Source organism: Enhydra lutris, unplaced genomic scaffold, assembly GCF_002288905.1.
Source record: "Enhydra lutris kenyoni isolate GAN:26980312 unplaced genomic scaffold, ASM228890v2 scaffoldscaffold39, whole genome shotgun sequence".
Lineage (NCBI taxonomy): Eukaryota > Metazoa > Chordata > Mammalia > Carnivora > Mustelidae > Enhydra > Enhydra lutris.
The window spans coordinates 3,804,632-3,827,686 of record NW_019154123.1 but is presented as its reverse complement, the minus strand read 5'-3'; the positions used below and the strand labels follow the sequence as shown (position 1 = coordinate 3,827,686).

Here is a 23,055-nt window from a genome sequence, read left to right as displayed (position 1 = left end):
GATTAACACCGGCTACTAGCAAGACAAAATTTTAATCTATTTTACAACCTAACAACTACAGGAGACCTTACTAGAAAGTTATCTTCAGTACCAATGTATGGGATTATTTTATAATTACAACAGCTTTAGAATGAGATCTTATACACATTTTAATAATTACCCCATATGGTTAGAAAACAAGAGGAATTCTCCTTACATGCATTTATACTATTTTCTACTGAAGTCCAAGTGCAGTTTCAAATTATATTAAATTTCCTTTAATAGCAACTTTATATCATTTATGCAATGTTCAACAACATTAAATAAGTACATACCCTTTTTAGCAGCTACAGTTTTACTTGGAACCTTATCTGTTTGTTTCAGACCAAATGATGGTGAAAATACAGAGGCAGAATCTTCTTCATTACTGTCAAATTTAGCTGAATCTAAAAATTACAAAGTTTTTAGGTAAAGAGATTCTATAAGGATCACTTAATAGTTAAACTTTGACTTTTTTTACTGATGAGTTCTCTTTAGCTAGAGAATTGATCTTATGAATTTCTACTTTGTGATCATACAGTCCATAATAAACAGCTGAAAACAAAAAAATAGCAATGTCATATTTCACATTAACTCTATTTTAAAACAATATAGAAATGCATAGAGTAATAAAAATTCTTAATAGTCCCAAATGCTCATCATTTAAAATATAAATGACCAACTCAAAAATAAGGATTTATTTTAAAATGGAATACTAAAAAGTTCTGACTGTGATTATTTTAATATCTACACATCTAACACTATTAACCATTTCAGGAAGATCAGTAATAATGTTCAGATCTGAGAATACTAACTTCATCTTTTAAAAATAATTTTAAATCATTGAAGGTCAATTTAAAAGGCAGGTAGGCTTACCTTCAGTTTACTTTTACACTCAATTAACTAAGCAGTTCCTCCATTACTCCCTTTGTCCCTCCCTCTGTCAAATGAAAACAGGGACTCTCAAAATATCTACTTGGATGTGATAGGGTTTTTTTTTGTTTGTTTGGTTTTTTTTTTAAGACTTTACTTGTTTATTTGAGAGAGAGAGAATGAGAGCGAGGGAGCATGATAGAGGGAAGGTCAGAGGGAGAAGCAGACACCCACAGAGCAGGTCGCCCGATGCAGGACTCAATTCTGAGACTCCAGGATCAAGACCTGAGCTAAAGACAGTCACTCAACCAACTAAGCCACCCAGGCACCCTGGATGTGATAGTTTTATATAAATGTTTTGACATATCAAAAATGCCTATCTATATTCACAGAACATATACGAGATCTAGGTCTGTCTGCGTGTGTGTGTGTGTGTGTGTGTGTGTACAAGACAGTTAAGTCTACATAGATTGTTTACACCTTAAAAATTTCACACACACACGGGGCACCTGGGTGGCTCAGTGGGTTAAGCCTCTGCCTTCGGCTCAAGTCATGATCTCAAGGTCCTGGAATCGAGCCCCGCATCAGGCTCTCTGCTCAGCGGGGAGCCTGCTTCCCCCTCTTTGCCTGCTTCTCTGCCTACTTGTGATCTGTCAAATAAATAAAATTAAAAAAAAAAAAAAAATTTCACACACAGGGTGCCTGGGTGGCTCAGTGGATTAAAGCCTCTGCCTTTGGCTCAGGTCATGATCCCAGGGTCCTGGGATTGAGTCCCGCATTGGGCTCTCTGCTCGGCGGGAAGCCTGCTTCCTCCTCTCTCTCTGCCTGCCTCTCTGCCTACTTGTGATCTGTCAAATAAATTAATAAAATCTTTAAAAAAAAAAATTTCGCACACAAAAATATAGGGAATAGAAAGCATATACCCCAATTAAATTAGCTTCAGTGAAGGGTTGTCTTTTAGTTACTACAGTTTAATATTATAAATCTGAATATTAGTCCCTTTGTAGTTTTTAAAAAACTGTCACATATATACTCGTATTGCCATGAAAATCAAATTTCATGTCCCAATATTTCTTTCTCTTTTTCTCTATTAAAACATTATACCCACATCCATACACTTCATACACACATCTACTTGCTCACCTAAATGGTTCCATATTGCCTATCTGACCAAGTAATTGGTACTCACCTCAGGAAAAGTAAATAAACCTTATTATGGTGAGGGAAATGTACAAAAAAAATTTCTACTCATGAAAAATCCAGAGCAGTAACATAGTAAGTAACCAATGAAAAGACCAAATGAGCATACCATCTTCTGACTTCTGAGAATATGAAGGAAATGAGAAGAGATTCCCAAAATCTTGACTTTTTTTGTCATGTGAAGATTTTCTATCAGAAAGAAAATTTAAACAACCACAATATAATTTAAACAATTCTCTTTGTTAAAGACAGGGCAATCAAACTCTTTTTTTCTGTCTCATATGCACAGATGTGCACACATACACACAGAGAGACACCAGAAAAGCCAATGATTTAATGTAAGAGAATGGAAGTTGAGCAAAAGTTAGTTATTCAAAATATCACTACATTAGATTTTATGATTAACAGAACTGTTCCAGAATTCAACATCAGTAAATTATTGCCAAAAAGCTAAGGAGACAGTCTGAATCTCTGTCAAAGTCATCAGTAATCCTATTTCTGATCCTAGACTGCATATGATAAAACACTTCTTTAAACAGATAATAAAGCACTTCCTTTAAAAATCTGAAATAGCTGTTGGGATGAGCACTGGGTATTATATGCAAAATGAAGAAACAACACTACAACAAAAACTTATGATGTACTATATGTTGGCTAACTGAACATAATAAAAAATTAAAAATAAATAAAATTTGAAATAGCTCACAAACTTCACATTCTACACATTACCGTTTAATGCTCTCTAGAGGCAAAATAGCAGTAGTAGTAATAATAGTAGTAATAATAATAATAAATGAAAAATCAATCAAGGCCAAAGTTAGGGAAAAAAATTAAACCTCCCAGTTCTAAAGTTTTAGTGACTTCTCCAAACCATGTTGTCGGGCTATGTCCCATAGGCCTACTGTCTGTTTTTAAAAACAAAGTTTTACTGGAACACAGCTACCCTTGTTCATTTACATATTATTTGTGGCTCCTTTCTTGCTAAAATGGCAACACTGAGTAGTGTGTTGTGTATAAAAGACAGTTAAGTGTACATAGACTTAGTACTTAGTTAAGTCTACATAGAGACCATATGGCCTGTAAAGCCTGAAATATTTTCTATAGAGCCCTTTATGAGGAAAAAAACTGGCAGTCCATACTATGATATAGCAACAGCTCAGTAAACAGCTGCAGTATTACCCAGATTTTTTCCTTTGTGAGGAGGACCTTACCTCGAATGATGGTAAATTCTTAGACACAGCTTACCAGGAGATCTTTAATAGATGTCTAAATAACTAACTGCACCATATAACTCAATAGTAGTTGCTTCCTTACTTACTCTGGAGTAGCTTTTGATTTGCCTGGTGAAAATGTATATTCATCTTTATCTAGGCCATCTGAAGGAATAAATTCATCTTCCCCATCATTTGTTACAGGAGATGCTTTGACTTTCAATTCCTCTAAATCATTATTATCATCATCATCATCAGCATCATCATCCTCTTCTTCTGAGAAATCAAATGTGTACTTGGGCCTTTCCGCTAGGAGAAAAATAAAAGTGAAGGTTAAACCCAAATCCAACTTTATCCACGTGACATACTATGAATAATCATTTGAAAAATATCCCAGCTATCTCTAACACAAGAGAAGAAAGAAAAAGACAAGCATTCGGGGGGTGGAGGGGGGAGGCCAAAAACTTTGTGGCCTCAATTATTTTGGTAATGTTGTATTCATCCTGGACTATGGTAGGAGAACATAAATGAGATTATTAGGGTGCTGTTTGTCATACTTAAATATTAACTCAGGAATAGTGGTGAATATAGGCCATTGTAAAAGTGATTACTAAGATTTCCCATTTCTACAATGATAAAAGACCAATTTTACTAGTCTTAGTGCTAAACTTTCTCTTAACCTCTTGCATAAAAACTTCTATCTTGTATTCGGTTTCACTATGAAATGACAGTAATTCTTCAGAAGAATGAGAATAAAGTTAAGACCTGAGCATATTACTAAAACAATAATTTAATATAAACCATAAAATGGTACCAACTATGGGGAAGTCACATTGATATAATGCAAATAACTTTTATAATTTCTAGCATATATTATGGAATAAAATTTTTAAAACATTTGGGTGCTATGTAATTTTATACTTCATTTTAGATGTATGAAAAGGCCTAATTACAATTTTGAAGCACTTAATTAATTTTCACATAACTTAAATTATTCATGTTAATTCACCTACATTGTACTATCTATGCATATTAGGAAAAGAAAGTCAATCACTGGTGATTAGAGAACCAAAGAATTTAAGGCCTGACATATAATCTAAAAAGTATCTTCCAGAGGTAAAATAACCATAATATGGTATCATTCATTTTAAGTAAATTAGGACTTAATAAAATTTGAGAAGAAATCGATAAAACAGGACACTCAATTTTTAAGTACTTGCAGACTTCTAATTAATGAATATTCAGAAAGGATAAAACTGGGTACTTAACAATATAGAACAAAATGGTATCTTTATCCTAATTCTAGCACTGCAGTTATATAAATTTATGTGAAGTGCATGGAATCAGACTCCTAAAGTAGGAGGAAATTTTTCATGGGAAAAAAAAAAAAAATGAAACAAACAAAACTACAAAGCACTTCTATTGAAATATCACTGTTGGTTTAACCAAGGTACATTTTTACCAAACATCTTCAAACTATGGAGGGAATATAACCCAAACATTCTAATAAAAATCAATAAGAAAAATTGTTCGAAAGTGAATCAAGTTATGTCTAACTCTGCTAAAAACCTTATTCTGTAGAGCAATTTTGTCTTCATGAACTGTAACTTCTGAAATACTAACAATTTAGTACTTTAATAGCATCGATAATACTACTAATACTAACTTATATGAGTAATATTAACTTGGTCAAACTATAATATACAATAGAATAAATATAAAATGTATCAAAATACCAGCTGCTCTCCTAAGCAAAGAATCTCTTGGAATAACCACAGGTTCTGTTTCTTCCAAGTCACTTTCTGACTTGGATTCATCATCTGACCAAGGATTCCGTTTCTTCACTTTCTTTGCACTGGATTTACCAGACGATGTAGGTGTTTTTCTCACCCTGGTACCTAAAAACAAGACAATAAAATATGTATCAATACTTGTACAAATATCATTAGTAAAAATAAAACTTAATGAAAGGTTATAAAATAACAAATGTCCATGAAAATTGAGAAATTACATTAACCATTAGAAGAAAAAACATAGTTTAAGGAGAAAAAAAAAAAAACCTAGTGATGCCCTGTACATATGTATTTTTCTCTCACAAAGAACTTTATACCAATTCCTCACCAGGTTCCTTTTTTTCCCTTTTGGGTTTGGGACCTTTATTTACAGGAGCTGACGAGATCAATGCCTCTTCTCCAGTACCCTCTACCGGCGTTCCACTAAATTCTTCATCAAATTCTACTTTTACTGCTGTGGTATCAAGATCACCCTACACATTAAACAAACAAGCAAATAAATAACCAGAAGTAAAAATAAAAATTAACACCATACATTTTAGAGATATAATTCAGCCATAGGTCATTTCTTTATATAACTAAAAAAAAACAATAAAATGTGATTCACTGAGGTCCAAACAGGACTTTGATCAGACCATGTTTTACTTTATTTATCTACAGCAAATGATACTACTTACCACTCTAATACTCTGATACACTCTATGAGATGACAGCCACTTAAAAGCAAATGTAAAAAATAAGAAGGCAGCTTTTGATTAGCAAAGGGACTTTCACATCAATAGGAAAATACACCAAAGTGTACCTGCAAAATAAGCTCCTATAGTTCAGGCCTCTACATACTAGAAAAACATCAGATTATTGAAGGAAAATAAGCAAGCATATCATGCACTGCTAGGCATTAGTCAAAGTCTCCCTACCCTCAGATTACTAAAAGACAGAGAAAGACACAAGGGCAAGTCATTACAATACAAATAACAAATATGGAGGGAGGTATAAAAGTAACCCGTGGGGAGACATGAGCAACTCTGCCCCGAGCAGGGTTAAGAGAAGATTCCACAGAGAAGGGGCCTTTCTAATTGGGTTTTGAAAGAATCATGTATGATTGCTAGGTGAGGAAAGGGAAGGAAGAAAGAGCCTCCCAGGCAAAAAACACAGAGGCATGATGGCCACATAGTATTTAGGGAATTACTAATAGTCGGCTAGGATTCAAGGAAAGAAAAAGAGGGAAGAGTAGCCACAGAGAAACATAAGGAGGCATGCAGTTGCTAAATCACTGAATACCGGAATCTGGATGTAGTCAGTGGGGAGTCACTGAAAACTTTTAAGCATATGTGCAATAATCAGACTCATTTTTGGAAATATCACTTGGGTAATAAGAGACTAGACAGAGATGAATGAAGTGGGAAAAAAGTAGAAGTCATGATAAAATCACTAGAGACAGGAAGACTAATTAAGAGGAACACTTCATCAAAGAAAACTTATGGAATTCTAAGACAGTATCACTGGGGACGAAATTAAGAGGGTGGATTTTGGAATTGCTTCATAGGCATCAACAGGATTTAGTTACTGATTAAATGACAAAGTCCCAGGTTCTGGACTTGTTAAGTGATGGCTGATCAGGCAGAGGGGGAAGAGGTTTTGAAATCAGGATAATGGGCTCAGCTTCAGATATGTGAAGTTTGGGCACTGGGCATTCAGGTGGCTTTATTACCCTGGGACTCCTGAAAATGTTATGGCTTAGGGACATAGATTTAGGAGTCATCAGTGTGAGTGAAAAAATGGCATAGATGAGGTTACTTGAGACTATGTAAGGTAAAGAGAAGAGTGCTAAGAACAGACATCAACTGACAAGAAGTCATTTCCTAAGGAGGAACCTGTGTGTGGTAGGAAGTTGGTAAGAGGGAAATAGTATAGATGTCAGTTTATCACAACAGTGGAAGCGAGTGATCTCTCTGGTATCACAATGTTCCTATGCTTTCAAGTATTAGTTCAGAGAACTCTCCAACTTCTCCAACTCTGAGGCTCGTTTCCCGAGATCTAATTAGACTATTGGACATATCTACATATCTCCTGAGTTCTAAAATCAAACTGCCTAGAAAAATCTGCCTCTTTCAGACCAGCATGCCTCCTCTTTCCTCACTCTGATCAGCCCTCTCAGTGTTTCCTTCTTCTGCCTAACTCTTGCCCAACCTGCTAGGGGGCAAGTAAGTCCCATACTTCTAAATCATGAATAGCACCAGTCAATGTCAATGACATAAGAGGTGCCTAGTAAATTTTTTTAACTAACAGTAATGACAAATAAATAGTAAAAAAAAAAATCCCTTTGAAAACCACACGGACCCTTTTCTGCTAATTAGACTTCTCGAATTGGTCATAATGTAGAATTAAAGTTTTATTTTTAAGCTGATAAACTTTTTTGGATGCTGTTCCATGATTGTAAGGTAGAATGCTGCTGAATAAAGTATTTCTATCTCTCATTTAAAAACAGAATCAACTAACTCTTTACATATATGTGGATTCTTGACTTACATTTTCTTTCTGTGGACCAATTGTTCTCAGAGAACAAATGATTTCTTATCACAGTGAAATATATTAGAAACAAAGCATGACTTAAGCACACAGTAAAATTAAAATACATATATACATCATTGTAAAGATGGAATCTACCAATGAGCTAAAACAAGAGATATGTCATACCTTTTTCTTCTTCAGCAACTTTTTGCTGGCATCTGCCTTCATAGCAGTAATTTCAGGAACTATTCTTCTCCCATAAGGTGAGGGCATTGTCTCTTCCAATTGAAGTTTCTTCACCTTAGGTTTGCCAACTTTACCTTTTATTGCTTTTCCTGCCATTCCAGCCAGAATATCCTCCCGTTCTTGCGCTTCCACTTTCTGAAATATAATCATAAAGGGGGCAAGGGGAAGAGGGTGGATGCAAAAACAACTCATTAGAAAAGAGACCCACTACTGCATAAGAAGTTAAAAGTACTATCATTCATTAATGAATAAACCTTTCCTTTCAACTGATCTAATCTAAAATAAACGTTAAAAAAGTTCTAAGTTAAAAGATCTGGGTTGTAGTCCCAAGGCTGTCTAACTAGTTTCTCATTTGTAAAACAAGGGGGTAGTAACAAAAAGACCTATATGGTCCCTTCTAACTCTAAGATCCTATGACAAATTGGGCAATTTTAGAAAAAGTTTATATTTCCTACCTTTCTCTACCTTTTTAGAAAAATGGAATTCTACCTGGAGAAAACTAAATTGTAAAAAAAAAAAACAACTTAAAATTTCTCTGTTATAAACCTAAAGACACTATCATTCTACTCTGTAAAAATCAAAGTACCAATATTCAATCATATATATTTTGTTCTTACCTCTTTGAGGGAAGAGACTGAATCAATAAGCTATTCTGAAATCAGGAAAACTTAACTGATAGAAAGTAATAGAATTCAATTTATTCTAAATTCCAACTCCATATAGCTTTTTACATTCATCTATTCCAGACAGAACATTTCTTTATAACTTCATATAGCTAGAAGTTTAATCCTAACTTGGCCTATAAACACATTAACCTTTACAGAGTTAAAAGAAACTGAAATAATTAAAGAAGAATTTTCTTCTTGTTTCATAAATATTACTTTTCCATATATACTTTAATGGAGACTTAACCTACATCCAGTTCTTCAACAAATGCTGCTAAGTCTTCTTTCCAAAGATCTGAAGGAGATTTTCTTTTAAGATCATTGACCTCTCGCCCCTATAATAAGAAAGCAGTATAATTTAAACATTCAGTAACTTAATAATACGTAAAGGGTAAATCAAAATACTTCTTTTTGGAAAAAGAAAAACAAAGAAATGGATAATACTGAAATAGTTTCAAATTATTTAACCCACAAAAGTTCATACTTTTGCATCTCTCTGTTTAATCAGTTCTTCAACTTTTTCTTTAGTAAGAGACCACAGAGACATATTTAAAATATAATTAAAATCGGGGCCTGAAGGAGTTCCTGAATCAGAGGAACTATCATCATGCTGGTTTTGTGTTTCTTCCTCTTCTGCCGCCTGTAAAAAATAACAAACTTTATATTAAAGTCCTGTATAGTACCAAATCAATGGCTGAATTTTACTGAATACTGAGTTAAAAATGCCATAAATGCTATACTCTTAGTACTCTATCTTAAGGGTGATTGGGGATTTTTTAGATTATCTGCAGGATGATCTATAAAAAAGTGATTTCCTATAAAAAGTTTTCTAAAAATACATAATAGTAGGTCTTCAAAAGGAATGAGTATATTCACTCCCCATTTATCTAGGAATCTGATGAAAAATTAACTGCTTTGCCCAGGCACTAAGTCATGAAATGAGAAGATACCACATATCTTGAAATTAAAAGAGTAGAACTAATGTTTAATCACTGCATCTTGTCAGATTTTTATATTGGTGAGTAAATGAACAATTTGAAACCCAAAATAAGTATCACTTATGGAGAATGTTTTACAGTTGTAATATAAATATGGTAAGGTACGGCCACTCATTAAGTATGATTTCTTAATAAAAATTCTCTAAAGCAAGAATACTCATGTACATACAGAAAGTTCAATTAGGAATTTAATAGCTGGTAAGTTAGAGGAGGAATCATGAGGGGTATTCTAAAATTATATTTATAAGGCCTTTTTCATTGAAAAGATCACAATAAAAAATCCTCTTATGCTAGTATTAAATTTCAAAATCCAGTCAATTTAATAGAAGTTCTTATAGGTGACATCACCTCTAAGATTTTTAAAATAACAAGAGCCATTAAATAAAACTGCATTTAAATTATTTAAGGCACTCAGATAATTAAAAATGACTGAGTTAACCATGATACTTCACAAAACAAAAAAGTTCACTTTTGGTAACCAAAAAAGAAAAAAATTGTTTTCAGTTTAGTTTAAAATTTTCAGTAAAATAATGTGTATATATATGAAGTAAAGTTTAGTGTACTTTAGAAGGGATAAAAATAGAAATTGCAAAGCAACATGCTTCATTACATAAACAAAACTATGAATTCAATTAAGCAACAATAGCCAAATACGAAATGCTGTTGCTGAGTTGATCAATGATTAATAAGTACCTAGACAAATAGTACTTACAACAAATTAATAACTTCTACCATTTTTAAAAATTCTTCATGAAACAGTGTGTTTCTTTGGAATATTTAAGTTGTTACTCTACTATTAAAATATTATTAAGGTGTCATAAAATCTTGTTTAGATCCACACTTTAGTAATCTATTTGCTCTAGATTTTGAGGACACCCAAAGTATCATTAACAAACACTCAATGAGTATATGTGTATCATCATTGTTAACATGAAGATAACTAAGGATATTTTCAGAAATCAAGAAAAACTTTAAGTTCCACAGACAGAATTCTATTATGTTTAAAAAAAAAAAAACTCTAATCTCATAATTATCTCCTTTATAAATTCTCTCTTCTCCAAATCTACACAATAGGACACTCTTATAAGAGCAGCTCCTTTTGTTACCTTAACTCCCAAAGTGAACACATGGTCAAGATGCTGAGAAATTTTTGATGGTGACAATGAAATTTTTGAAACCAACCACTAGGTTTTACCCATGAAGTCTACTTCCACTGGAAGGGCATTCTCAAACCCTATACACCTTTACCTTTTAAAACTAAGCATTAAATTAACTAGCTTACTAGTTAATATTTTTTAAGATATAGTTTAAACCAACAATCATACAGAAGGGCAAGCAGTGTATAAACCGTAATTTGGGATTCAAAAATGCAGTAAAATACATTTAAAGAAAAGCAAAGTGCTTGGATCATCTTAATTTTGAATACTCCCCATCCTGTCCCACCCCATTTTCCCCAAACAATAAATAAGCCTATTATCTTAATATGTAATTGCTAAATATATAATTTCTTCTAATTTTACTTGCTCTAATATCTGGCATTCTACTGACCAATATTTTAAAAAGTCTAAATAATATAAAAAAAGCATGTCAATGTAGTTGATAAAAAATATGGAAAACACTGTGGGTTGAGAATTCATAAATGTAAGGAAGTTTGAAGTGTCAGTTTAAGTTATGTCATATAATCATAACTGTATTTTTTAACGATAACATTATCAGTATGATATATACACAACATTCTAATTAAGTAAAAAATTAGTCATCTCCATAATTTTCTTCCTTTTGTACATTTGTGTTCTCAATCACAATGTTGTATTGTCTTTTTAAATTTTTCTTTAATTATACACAATAGCAAGAAATTCTTGAGAAGAATCTCAAAGTTTCAATATTCCATTCACTGAATTAATAGTAGTCCTTTATGATCTGAAATGGACAATTTAATTAATAAAACATCAGACTTTTAATCTGAAGTTCCAGGGTTTAACTCTCTAGTCAAAGATCTAAGCACAGGGCAGAGCACATACTTGGTGCTCAATAACACTATAATATTGAATATTTTGTCTCTAGTCTTCCCAGCATAAACCAAAACCAGACCAAGTGAATGGTGACTGGATACCATACTATCACCACAGTAAGACCAGTGTGAAATGATGTATGTGCTACCCAGTATCATTCCCAGATAGTACACATGCACCTCACAAAAACCACCACCACAAACAACACCCTTTAATGGCAGGCTCAGAAAAAAGGCCAACAAGACTGAGCTACCTTCTCACACCTGGAGTCATTTCTCCAGGCCCTGGTTGAGTCACACTGGCAAAGTGCTTTGTGGTGGGTGTGCACTGCAAATTCCTGTACTGTATCTGTTCTGTGGATAAACAGAAGACTTCAGTCTCTAAACAGACAACTCGGCACCTTTATAGCAGTACTAAATTTAAAATTTAGGGATTGGGTTTTTTGTTTGTTTTGGAATTTGCTTTTAAAAGCTTCTCTGAATGTCTTGTTCTGCAAATGATTACCTTTTCTTGTGCTTCTTTCCAGGCTTTCACTGGGTCAGATTCATAACCTCTCTGGACTAACATTTGAATCAAATCTTTCTTTGACCTATTCTCTATGTGAGGGAAAAATAAAGTTAGGATCAAGAAAAGAGATTCAATTTGTATTTGTTTATATTCTACTGATAAAAATGTCTTCTATTAATAAAGTTTTTTTTTTCCATTTTAACTAATGTTTAATTTTTTAAAGATTGCATCTTACCTATAGTAATTTTTCCTTGTATCTTCTCTAAAATGAAACGGGCTTGATTGTTAAGCTTTGTGGACTCTGCTCCCAACATTCCTACAAGCCATTCCTTACGTAAACCATAGTAACTTAATCGTAAATCAAAGAATTCTTTCAAGATGTCTTGCACGGTTTCATACTTCTTGAGACATCCCATATGATCAAAGAGTACCTAATGAAAACACAAAGTTTTTGAAGATGACATAAATCTGTATTGGTACTTTTAACCTGTATGACATCTACAGTATTTAAAATAACTATAACACACTTAAATGAACACATACCACCCCTAAAAGCTGTTAAACAGAACCAAAACAATTAAGTACATTTCGGTAAATATTCTTTTGGTAACTCCAAGAAACTGATAAATTCTCAAAACTATGAAAATATTTAAAACAATTTTGAAAATAAAAATAGGTCCTTTAAAAAAAGGTTCTAGGGGCACCTGGGTGGCTCAGTGGGTTAAGCCTCTGCCTTCGGCTCAGATCATGGTCTCAGGGTCCTGGGACTGAGCCCCGTAACAGGCTCTCAGCTCAGCAGGGAGCCTGCTTCCCCCCTCTCCCTCTGCTTGCCTTTCTGCCTATTTGTGATCTCTCTGTCAAATAAATAAATAAAAGCTTTAAAAAAAAAAAGGTTCTAATTCAAAATGGCTATAAAACCACCTAAGAAATTTTTTTTTAATCTAAAAACATTCTAAGTTTATAAACATTAAATTTAAAGTTCTCTCTCCCCTATATACTCAATAGATGTATATTTGTCTCTGTTTATAATTATAATTCATTCAAACTTTCTCAATTTGGAGGAAAATTTTACTTCTCTATCCTTTTTCTCCTTTTTTCTATCTGTCTTTCTTAGCAGATGATGGCAGTTTGTCTCAGCCACTGTGCTACTGGAGTTTTTTCTTTATGCCTAAAAGCTAATTTGGAATGGAATGAGGGTAATCATACATGTTCACTTTTACCTTTCTCAGCAATTACATACAAACACAAATATACAAGTTTAATAAAACAGATTAGAATTATGGGGAGAAGTACTCCGCAATTAAAATGCTACCAGAAATAGGCCTAAGAAACATGAAAATCCTGCACTAATCACTCCAATAACTTTTGGTCAGTTTGTGTATCCCATGTGCTCAAGCCCATTTACAAATGCAGAGTTGGGATTAAGAGTAGTCGATAACAGTAGTGGATAATAATCTAAGGGAATGCACCTTTATAGAGCCTTCAGTAAATATCAGGGGGAAAACCATTCAGATTTACTACAGCCACAACCATCATGAAACCAATTATAAAAAATCTACTTATGGCATGGAAGAAACATTAAAATAGAAAATCTAATCAGTTACCATGGAATTACAAGTAAGAGTAGTTTGAAGTTTAAAAACTTTGTGCAATCCAGCAGCTTCTGCTTGTGCAAGCTTCTCTTCAGTCATTTTCACCACAAATTTCACAGTTGTATCAGTATGATATTCTTTATAATCAGAAATTAATGCTGGTGTTTTATCTGTTCCATTGAGCATTGGTTCTAAAACCTGTTCTTTGTATACCTATAAAAGATTTAAAAATAAATAATTATTTTCCTGACACACATTGATGTTCTCATACTACCAAGTCATGCAATTTTTTAAATATTCCCAACTCTGGTCAGAAAAAAGAAAAACCTCCCTCTATCTTCTGCCCAGTCACTATAGAGGACAATATATGGGGAGCTCAATGGTGAAAGATACACAACGTAATGGTTCTGATTTGCTCATACACCAAAGGGCAAGGAAAAGGCTGAAAGTATAAAGAGAATGACTGTCAACTCCATCTGACAAGAGAGGACATGCATACTTTAAGATCTGTAACAGCTGATACGGACATGAATTTATTGACCATATTCATAAGGGTTCCAAGCTAGCTTAAGACATTCAACATTTAGGGGTGCCTGGGTGGCTCAGTTGGTTGAGCCTCTGCCTTCGGCTCAGGTCATGATCTCAGGGTTCTGGGATTGAGCCTGGCATCGAGATCCCTGCTCAGCGGGGAGGATGCATCCCCCTCTCTCTCTGCCTGCTGCTCTGCCTACTTTTGGTCTCTCTCTGTCAAATAAATAAAATCTTTAAAGAAAAAAAAAAAATTCAACATTTAGAGAAATTAAACTTCTAAATTACTATTTGAATATTCAAAGCACAAATTCAACTGGATGGTCAAAATGTATATAGGAATTTTTAAACACTATACAGACTTAGGACAAACAATGATGGAATCATATTCGTCCCAGAAAGCATTGCGCTGACCTCCTGAGAGGCAGCTAAAATACTTCTACTAACCTGTGTCCAAGTTCTAACTGGAAGTTCTGTAATCTCTACTGTGTTTCTATCCACCACAAATATTTCACCACTGACTGCATACTGGTTTTGACCAAGCTCTTGGATGGTTCCTTTAAAGTTTTTGTAGTTTGGAAGCTGCAGAGAAAAATAAAAATAACGTAAGGCCCTGACTTCTCTCCTAACTGCCAGTACAATATTTGAATGCCCCTTAGTCTATGGTCTACTACTACTACCAAATTAACATAACTGAAACTAAATTCCTCAACCTTAATAGTCCATCTCCCAATAATCACTCAATCTTGAATTCATATCTTCTGTTAATATAATCTTAGCATCTCCCAATCTCAAAACCTTAGCTTAGATGCCTAGGTGGCTCAGTCTGTTAAGTGTCTGCCTTTGGCTCAGATCATGATCTCAGAGTCCTGGGATATCACCCCCCAGCCTTGGGCTTCATGCTCAGTGGGGAGTCTGCTTCTCCCTCTCCCTCGACTCTCACTCTTTTTCTCAAATAAATAAATCTATAATCTTTAAAACACACACACACATACACAAAAACCCTTAGCTTCATCTTTCCCAGTCTTTTTGGAATATTTTTTTTTCAGTCTATTGCCTCTATACCTCCTTCTCCCCTAGATTAATAATCCTTTAAAATCAAACTCCTTGGATGTTATATTGAAAGTCTTCCACAGTCAGGATCCAATCTAACTTTCCAACTTTTCTCCAATGATTTGCCTTCCATACCACTACTCTTCTTCCATAGCCTGCTTGAATATTTTGAATATTCTACATATATATTTATCTATAAACATATATATACCTACCTATACACTGAACATATGAAAAGCATGTACTGACCAAATAAATTGTCTTAATATTCTAAAACACATCTGAAAGAATTAAAACACTATAATCATAAAGCATTTTATGCTTCTATTAGAAATATTTTAAAGTACTTTAAAGTATTTAAGGAGAAAGATTTTTAAATCATACTCAGTGTTTTATTTTAAAATACAAGAATGAAATAAAACTTGGAGAGAAATACATAAAAATAGGAAGTTTGTTTCCACATGCTGGTTTTATCAAGTATTTTTTCCTCTTATTTATGTTTTCTACAATGAACACTACCATTTTTGTAATACAAAAATTTAAGTGTATCATGATATAGGGAAATTTCCAGATGATTTTAAATCACACAGAAGGGAGGACGCTTTTTCGAGAAGTTTCTCTTGGAGGTAATTTGGGACAAAAACAAGCACAGTGGATGATATAGAAGCAAAAAATTTAAAAATATGGGGATATACGAAAATAAATACAATGTGTTTTTAAGATTCCTTACAACTCTAATATGACTTAGTTTGAGAACAAAAACAAAGCTGCATGTAATTTTGTCGTAAAAACACTATTCTCTATATAATTTAGATGTCTACAAACCTGAAATATGAGGTATTTTTAATTTTCAGTAAAGCGTCTCCTTATAATCCTCATCTCCAGGCTTTTTCTAAAGCTTCTATCTTTTACTATAAGCACATATCAAGTTACACGCTAAAAAGGTCTTTATTTTCTGCAATATGTTCCAAAATGCAAATGGTTCCATTACTTTTCTAAAATGACTGGAGTTTGTAGTTCATACATTATCATTTGTTAAATAAACAATATAAGCAGTAAGTTCTAAATAATTACCATAGGATGAGGATCCAAGCCATCTAGCATTCGTCTGACATTGTTCACAATTTCCCTAGCATCATAGTTGGGTAGTTTACAAGCCCATCCAGTACCAATGCCCTCAGCACCATTTATTAAAACCATGGGAATTATAGGAATATACCACTCAGGCTCAACGCGTTGATTATCATCATAAAGGAATTTAAGCAGGTTGTCGTCCACAGCAGGAAAAAGCAGTCTTGATAAAGAGCTAATGAAAGGAAGAAATATGGGAAAATGTCCTATTTTAGGAAATAAAACTTTATACATAAAGACTTTACATTTCAAAAATTAAGAAAAATGTTTTTAAAATTTTGATTATATATACTTAAAAATACAATTTACCTAAGCTTATTACCAAATATATTTCTCTCAGGCAGAAAGCCAGAACAAAATAGCCCCATTTTACTTACACACTTACTTACTAGCCCACCCAATTTCTTAGCATTGATAAATTATGTTGTATGGATTTCCTCTTTCTCTGACTAAACCCTAAAACCATTCCTCAGACTAAAAAGTAAAGTTGGATCAGAAAAATTCTTCAATTAGGACTGGTTTCACCAATAATTCACAAACACTGTGATCAACAAACTTCATTCTATTTGCACTCAAATAATTTGGAACATTCACCTTCAACAGAGTACACAATCATCTCTCCATACTTACAATTCTATTAAACATTTCGTTAATTCCAATATACTTCAAGTAGAACTTTATATCACTGTACCAGCAAACTGTTACCTTAACATTGTGAAAATATAACGAGGGCTTGCAGCATCTTTGCCACCATGAAGCCGAGTTCCAAACTGACCAATAGGCTGAAGCAAATTAATGTTGTTGCTTCCCACAAAGTTCTGAGCCAAATTCACAATAGTCATCATCAATGCTTGCTATAACACAGAAACAGAATATAACATTAAATTTTCTATACATATGCCCTAATTTTATTAGCATCCAAATTCTTGATTCTCTTACTTTTCCAAAGAACTTATAAAGAAAAAATACTTTATTATGCTTAATTATCATTCTTCATGCCAGTAAGTATAGTTTTCAGTTGATTCCAATCTTAATGCTTACTTCTCCATGATGATAAGCAGACATCTCAGCAACAGATCCAGCCAACTGGGCAACTTTTACTTCACGTTTATCATTCCTCTTGAAACAGGTAAATAAAACTTTTCGTTGTCCTGGTTTAAAGCCTATTTTTACAAAGAACAACTCTCTTTTAAAATATTACTCCAGATATAGCTGCAATGTTTCTTTTAATGACAACAGTGTTCTATATATTTGAGAGATAAAAGCAAAGATATAGTTTGCTTTTAAAAAATAACTAAAATCGTTACTTGAGATTCTGTAACACAGTAAGTATATAGTAACATGTTGTTATACCATCTCAGTCTCTTCCAAAAGTGAGGTGCCAAGTAAAAGACCACCCTCTGGTCTTAAAGAACTGCTCAATGGCACCAAATCCCTTTCACAGGAGTTGTCGAGCTGCTGAACATTCATATATCCAAAATGTCAGTTGTAACTAAAAGTAGCAGCAAACCATCAATGAACCTAAAAAGTGTATTATTAGAGTATCCCAAATCAGAAAACCCTTATAAAGAAGAGATGTGTTGTGGCAGTTAAGAATGCAGGCTTTAGAATCTCACTGATCTGGATACTCTTCTCAACTTGGCCATTTACCATTTGACTTTTTGCAAATTACTAAACCAATAGTCTCAGCATCCTCATCAGTGTAATAGAAATAATTACCTTCCTAACAGGGTGATCATAAGGATTACATGAGATAATGCAAGCAAAGCATTCTGCTTCCTTATCATTCTTCTTGCTCTAGGCCAATGAGCACAGTAATAAACTTTTCAGTATATGCTAGCTATCATCATCATCGTGGGCTCAGAGCATGGTAGAAACAAGATGACAAAATATGGCCACTTTTCTTGAGAATTTTATAATCTAATTGAGGAGGCAAAATTGACACAAGTAAAATAAGAGGCACACAATATTGGAATAGAAGTTTAGGCATCTGAAACCAATGTAGACTGCAACTGTCAGAGAAGACTTCATAGAAGGGATCTAACTTAAAGCTGAATTAAATGAATGGGTAGAACCATCTGCTATTAGCTGAAAACCCAAGCAACACAAAGATCAACTTGCTAAAAGTTATAAAATGAAAAGTATTTCTAGATAGAAGATAAAAATCTGCTCTACCAAGTACCACTTTCTAAATATTTTTTTTAGCAAGTTCGGTAAGTTATGTTTTGGGTACTAAGGTATAAAGGTGTTTTTAAAATTTAGTCTTGGATAACTATTTTATAGTTATAGAAATTATAGAACTTATAAAAATCCCATTTTATATTTTATTTTAAAAAGTCTGCAATTAGCCTGGGGCAAAATCTTTAAAAATTGGCTCTAAGGTTAATTTTCCTGAAAAGCTTAAAAAGAGTTGAAGAGATTAAAATTAAGGAATATAAAGGATTTTAGTCCTACCAAAAGATTTCAGAAACAAATTTAGAATTTTAAATTTTACTATAAGAATGGTTTAGAGTACGTGGAATTAAAATATACTCAATAACTACATACAAAAGTGAGAAAGATTTTTAAAACAAAAGCTACTTACCATCAACAAGAGATGGTATAGATCTTTCATTGTCTGAATTTGAGAAGAGAATCAATTCCTTGTTGATGAAATCATTGTAAGTCAAATGCTTTGTTGCTGTACCATACAAAAATTGCTAAGAGAAAAGTTATATAGTAACACTGTCATTATTCCTGCATGAATTTTAGTCTCTTTCTTCCCCCAGACCACCACTCTATATGACTAACCTCTGGTAAGCCATGTAACCTACGCTGTCTCCGGTCTTCCATAAAATTTGTTAACCATTCTTTTCTGTCATCAATCTTCTTTTTACTGAATGCCTGAAAGATTCCAGGTAATAATTTCACACATTGAAAATTAAATGAATTTCAAAAAAAAACCTAAATTAATTTCATTATACAATTAAAATGTATAAAGGCAAATATCTAATTTCTCAGAAACTGAGTTTTATTCCCAACAGGCTTTTGTCAAAAATATACTTGAACAGGCCTTTCAATTAAGGAACTTGGAAAGCAGAGCATAATCTGTGTGTGAGACTGGAGTAAAGAAATGCTAAGACTAACTAGTTTGGGCATTAGAGTTCAAAAGACACTTCTAGAAAAAACAGACTAGAAAGAAATGTATGGCAGGAAGGGGGATGGATATCAGGAAAAAATATCTTTAATTAACTTCATTACCAAGGTAATGGCAGCATCGTCTTCAGGACCAGCATATCTAAATAAGATGCGGTGCCTTTCCATATCAGCAAAATATTCCTTTGCTTCTTTAGCTGTACTGGTACCCAACCCTGCACAAGTTTAAAAACAAAATTGAAAAAATCCAGACGGAGAACAACAAATACTGTATGAGCTCACTTACATGTAGAATCTAAAAATTTGAACTCATAAGAAGAGTAAAATGGTAGCTGCCAGGTATGGGGCTGGGGTGGGGGGAGAATAGGGAAATGTCAATCAAAGAGTACAAACTTTCAGTTATAAGGTGAGTAAGTTCTGGGTAGTTAATGTATAGCATATTGCCTACAATTAATAATTCTATATTATATACTTGAAAATTGCTGAAAGAGATCTTAAATGATCCCTCTATCCACATAAAAAATTAACTATGTGAGGTGATGGATATGTTGATTAACTTGATTGTGGTAATCAGTTTACAACATACACATATATCAAATAATCACTGTACACTTTAGATATGTATAAGTTTGTCAATTCTTCAAAATAGCTGAAAAAATTTATATGAATTATGAACATTAATGGCTGTTTAAAACCATTAGTTGAAAAGCTGATAGATCAAGCTGGCAACACCTGTACCAAGGGATCAATTTTAATAGAAAGAGAAAAACCAGACATTACATGCCTCCTGAGGTAAATATATAATAACACCTGTTAAATGTTTTTGCCACATAAATCTAATCCAAATCTGTCTCAAGCCTCCAATTTAACTACTAGTTAACAGAAAATAAGAGGCAGAGGAACATACTATATATTTAATGAAATTCCAGGGATAATCAGCAAAATCCAGAATGTGGAAAATTGTACAGGACAATCAATCCAACTTTTTGAACAAATAAATTGCAAGGAAAAAATATGAAAAGAGAAAATATTAAGATTTAATAGATTTATCAAGCCAAATGCAATGTGTGGACCTTGATGGATCCAGACTCAAAACAAAACATTTTTATTATAATCAGGAGAATTTTAATACTGACTGAATAATTAAGGTTATTAAAGAAAGGTATGATAATGAAATTATGAACTTTTTTTAAACATTCTCTTAGAAATACATACTAAAGTATAATGAAAATTATATAAAATCTAGAAGTTATTTCAAATGAATGGGGAAGATATGAGAAGAGTTCTCATAAACAGGATTGGCAGTGAAATGGTGATTATAAGAGTGCATGTGAAATCCATCATACCACTTTCTCTACTTCTATAAAATTTTTTATAAATTCTTTAAAAATCAGCCATAGCTATTTTTGCAGTTTAAAACAAACTTTCAAAATATTTTATAATGATCTCAAAAATATATTTATGTCAGTGGTAACTTCACAAAATTTAAGTATTTTAAAATACAAACCTTTGTAGTATTTTATTTTCCAGGCTTTCTGGTTTTCTATATGTTTTTTCCACTCGTCAAATTCAGGAATACTATAGAAGGAAAGTTCCTGTTTATTTTTGCTAGCCTTAATAAAAAAAAAAAAAAAAAAAAATTAATTCTCTGCTATTCTTTAAGACAACAGTACAAAAATATATTAATGTAAATAGTACCTTTACAATAGGAGTAATGAACTCTTCAAGAAAACCATGCTTCAAAAGTGATGGCCAATTGTGATGGATGAAATTAATAAGCAGACCTTTTATGTGAGAACCATCTTGATCCTAAATAAATGTTAGTAAAGAGTGCTATAATAATTTTATGAAACATAATTATTTATAACCAAATTTTTAAATGGATGAATGTAGCACAGGCAAATTCCATTCAAATTTTGAAACTGCACTTTACTATGTTTAACTAAAGGATAATCTTTACTGGTTTGTAAAAAATTTTTTCTTAAAATTCAAATAATGAATATAGCTAGTGATAGACTAAATCTTCCCATCATTACAAAATATACTGTCACTATGTTTTATGTTGATTTCACTAAAAGAATGATTTAAGGATGTGAATACCTAAAACATGGTTATAATGCCACTTCACTGAACAAGGGAAGGAGTGATCTGTGGAGTACAGGTATTCACAAGTCTTATCTTGATATAAAAACTGCTAAATTTCTGCTTAAAACTACATAGCAACTTTTTCAGTGAAAGATTTTCTCTACAAATGCTTTTAATTAGAGTACATGAGACATGTTGAATGCATGTGAAATTCTTCCTTTTTGGTTTTCCAGTTCTTTCCTAATTACTGCCATTTTACTACTTAAGTCCTAGTTTTTGCACACCCCAAATTATGCCATCATATACAAACATCATCCATCATCCTACTGATTAGTCTTTGTTGCTTATAAGTTTCATCACTTCCTTTCAACTTATACATAGGCTTCAACCCCATAATACTACCATGCATTCTACTCTTATATTTATTGCATTTAAAAACATTTTTAAAATAACCAAAAAGATGGCTGCCCAATACGTTAGATAATGTAAAATGTGTCTCACACAAACACTGCCATTGAATGTTTTCTACTAACCGCCTTTGATGTACAATTATTTTCCCTTTTACTTTCTCGCAGCAAGTCTCATGAAACAAATATCAAAAGGGCACTCTGAAAAAGGTAAGTTTTATAAATATGTGGCAACCTTTAAACCAACCTGATCAGTCATAATCATAATCTTCCCATAGCGTAAAGTTTTCAGAGATTCTGCATCATCATAACTTTTCTTGTATTGTAGACCAACTATTTTGATAATATTGTTTATTTCTGCATTTTCCATGATCTATGTAAAAAGAAAAATAATTCAAAGTATGTTAAGTGTTGAGAGGTGCCTGACTGGCTCAGTCAGTTCAGCGGAGTATGCCAACTGTTGATCTCAGGGTTGTAAATTCAAGCCCCGCATTAGGTGTAGAAAGCACTTAAAAATAAAATCTTTTGTTTAAAAAAGTGTTGAAATATATACAAAGTGAGTCAGAATTTACTTCTAAAAGTTCAACAATTTTAATTAAGTATTACAGTGTGATATATGTGTGGAGATATGAGAGAGAGAGAGATACCTGTTTATGAGAAGCTTCCCGTACGTTAAGAATTTTTCCCCTAAGTGGAAAGACTCCATATCTGTCTCGCCCAATCACACCTAATCCCGACACAGCCAATGATTTGGCAGAGTCTCCCTCGGTTAGTATCAGTGTACACTCCAGGGAATGTTTGCCACCTGAGAGATATTAAAAATGACATATATTCCAAATTCCTCAATTTTACCAATGAGAAAAATGAAGCCAGAAAAATTAATAATCACAATAATGACAGTAAAAGACTATAAGTAAATTGTTCAGCATAGTTTCATCATTAAGTAAAATTTACTGAATTTCTATTTGGCAATATGTGGTACATGTGGCAATTTTAATGAAGGAAATTTATACTCTGAACATAAAATTGTACAGTCTAACTACATGTGAAATATGAATATTTTCTATGACAAGATAAGTAAAAACTTAAA

At 32.9% G+C, this 23,055-nt stretch overlaps 1 protein-coding gene across 2 annotated transcripts in view; it reads right to left on the bottom strand.

Moving 5' to 3' along the window:
* The window catches only part of LOC111155166 (DNA topoisomerase II beta), a 60,695-nt gene that overhangs the window by 5,793 nt on the left and 31,847 nt on the right, over positions 1-23,055 (bottom strand). For both annotated transcript variants that reach the window (XM_022515243.1, XM_022515244.1), the window contains exons 12-33: positions 22,613-22,770; positions 22,213-22,338; positions 21,172-21,282; positions 20,981-21,086; positions 19,579-19,688; positions 19,129-19,221; positions 18,923-19,037; positions 17,380-17,501; positions 17,044-17,192; positions 16,282-16,513; positions 14,602-14,736; positions 13,639-13,839; positions 12,270-12,465; positions 12,032-12,123; positions 9,002-9,157; positions 8,769-8,852; positions 7,793-7,987; positions 5,424-5,568; positions 5,039-5,200; positions 3,410-3,611; positions 2,201-2,280; positions 315-425 (exon numbers count right to left, since the gene is read on the bottom strand). In XM_022515243.1, coding sequence (XP_022370951.1) covers positions 315-425; positions 2,201-2,280; positions 3,410-3,611; positions 5,039-5,200; positions 5,424-5,568; positions 7,793-7,987; positions 8,769-8,852; positions 9,002-9,157; positions 12,032-12,123; positions 12,270-12,465; positions 13,639-13,839; positions 14,602-14,736; positions 16,282-16,513; positions 17,044-17,192; positions 17,380-17,501; positions 18,923-19,037; positions 19,129-19,221; positions 19,579-19,688; positions 20,981-21,086; positions 21,172-21,282; positions 22,213-22,338; positions 22,613-22,770 — 3,081 coding nt within the window. The remainder of the gene's footprint in view (positions 1-314; positions 426-2,200; positions 2,281-3,409; positions 3,612-5,038; positions 5,201-5,423; positions 5,569-7,792; positions 7,988-8,768; positions 8,853-9,001; positions 9,158-12,031; positions 12,124-12,269; positions 12,466-13,638; positions 13,840-14,601; positions 14,737-16,281; positions 16,514-17,043; positions 17,193-17,379; positions 17,502-18,922; positions 19,038-19,128; positions 19,222-19,578; positions 19,689-20,980; positions 21,087-21,171; positions 21,283-22,212; positions 22,339-22,612; positions 22,771-23,055) is intronic.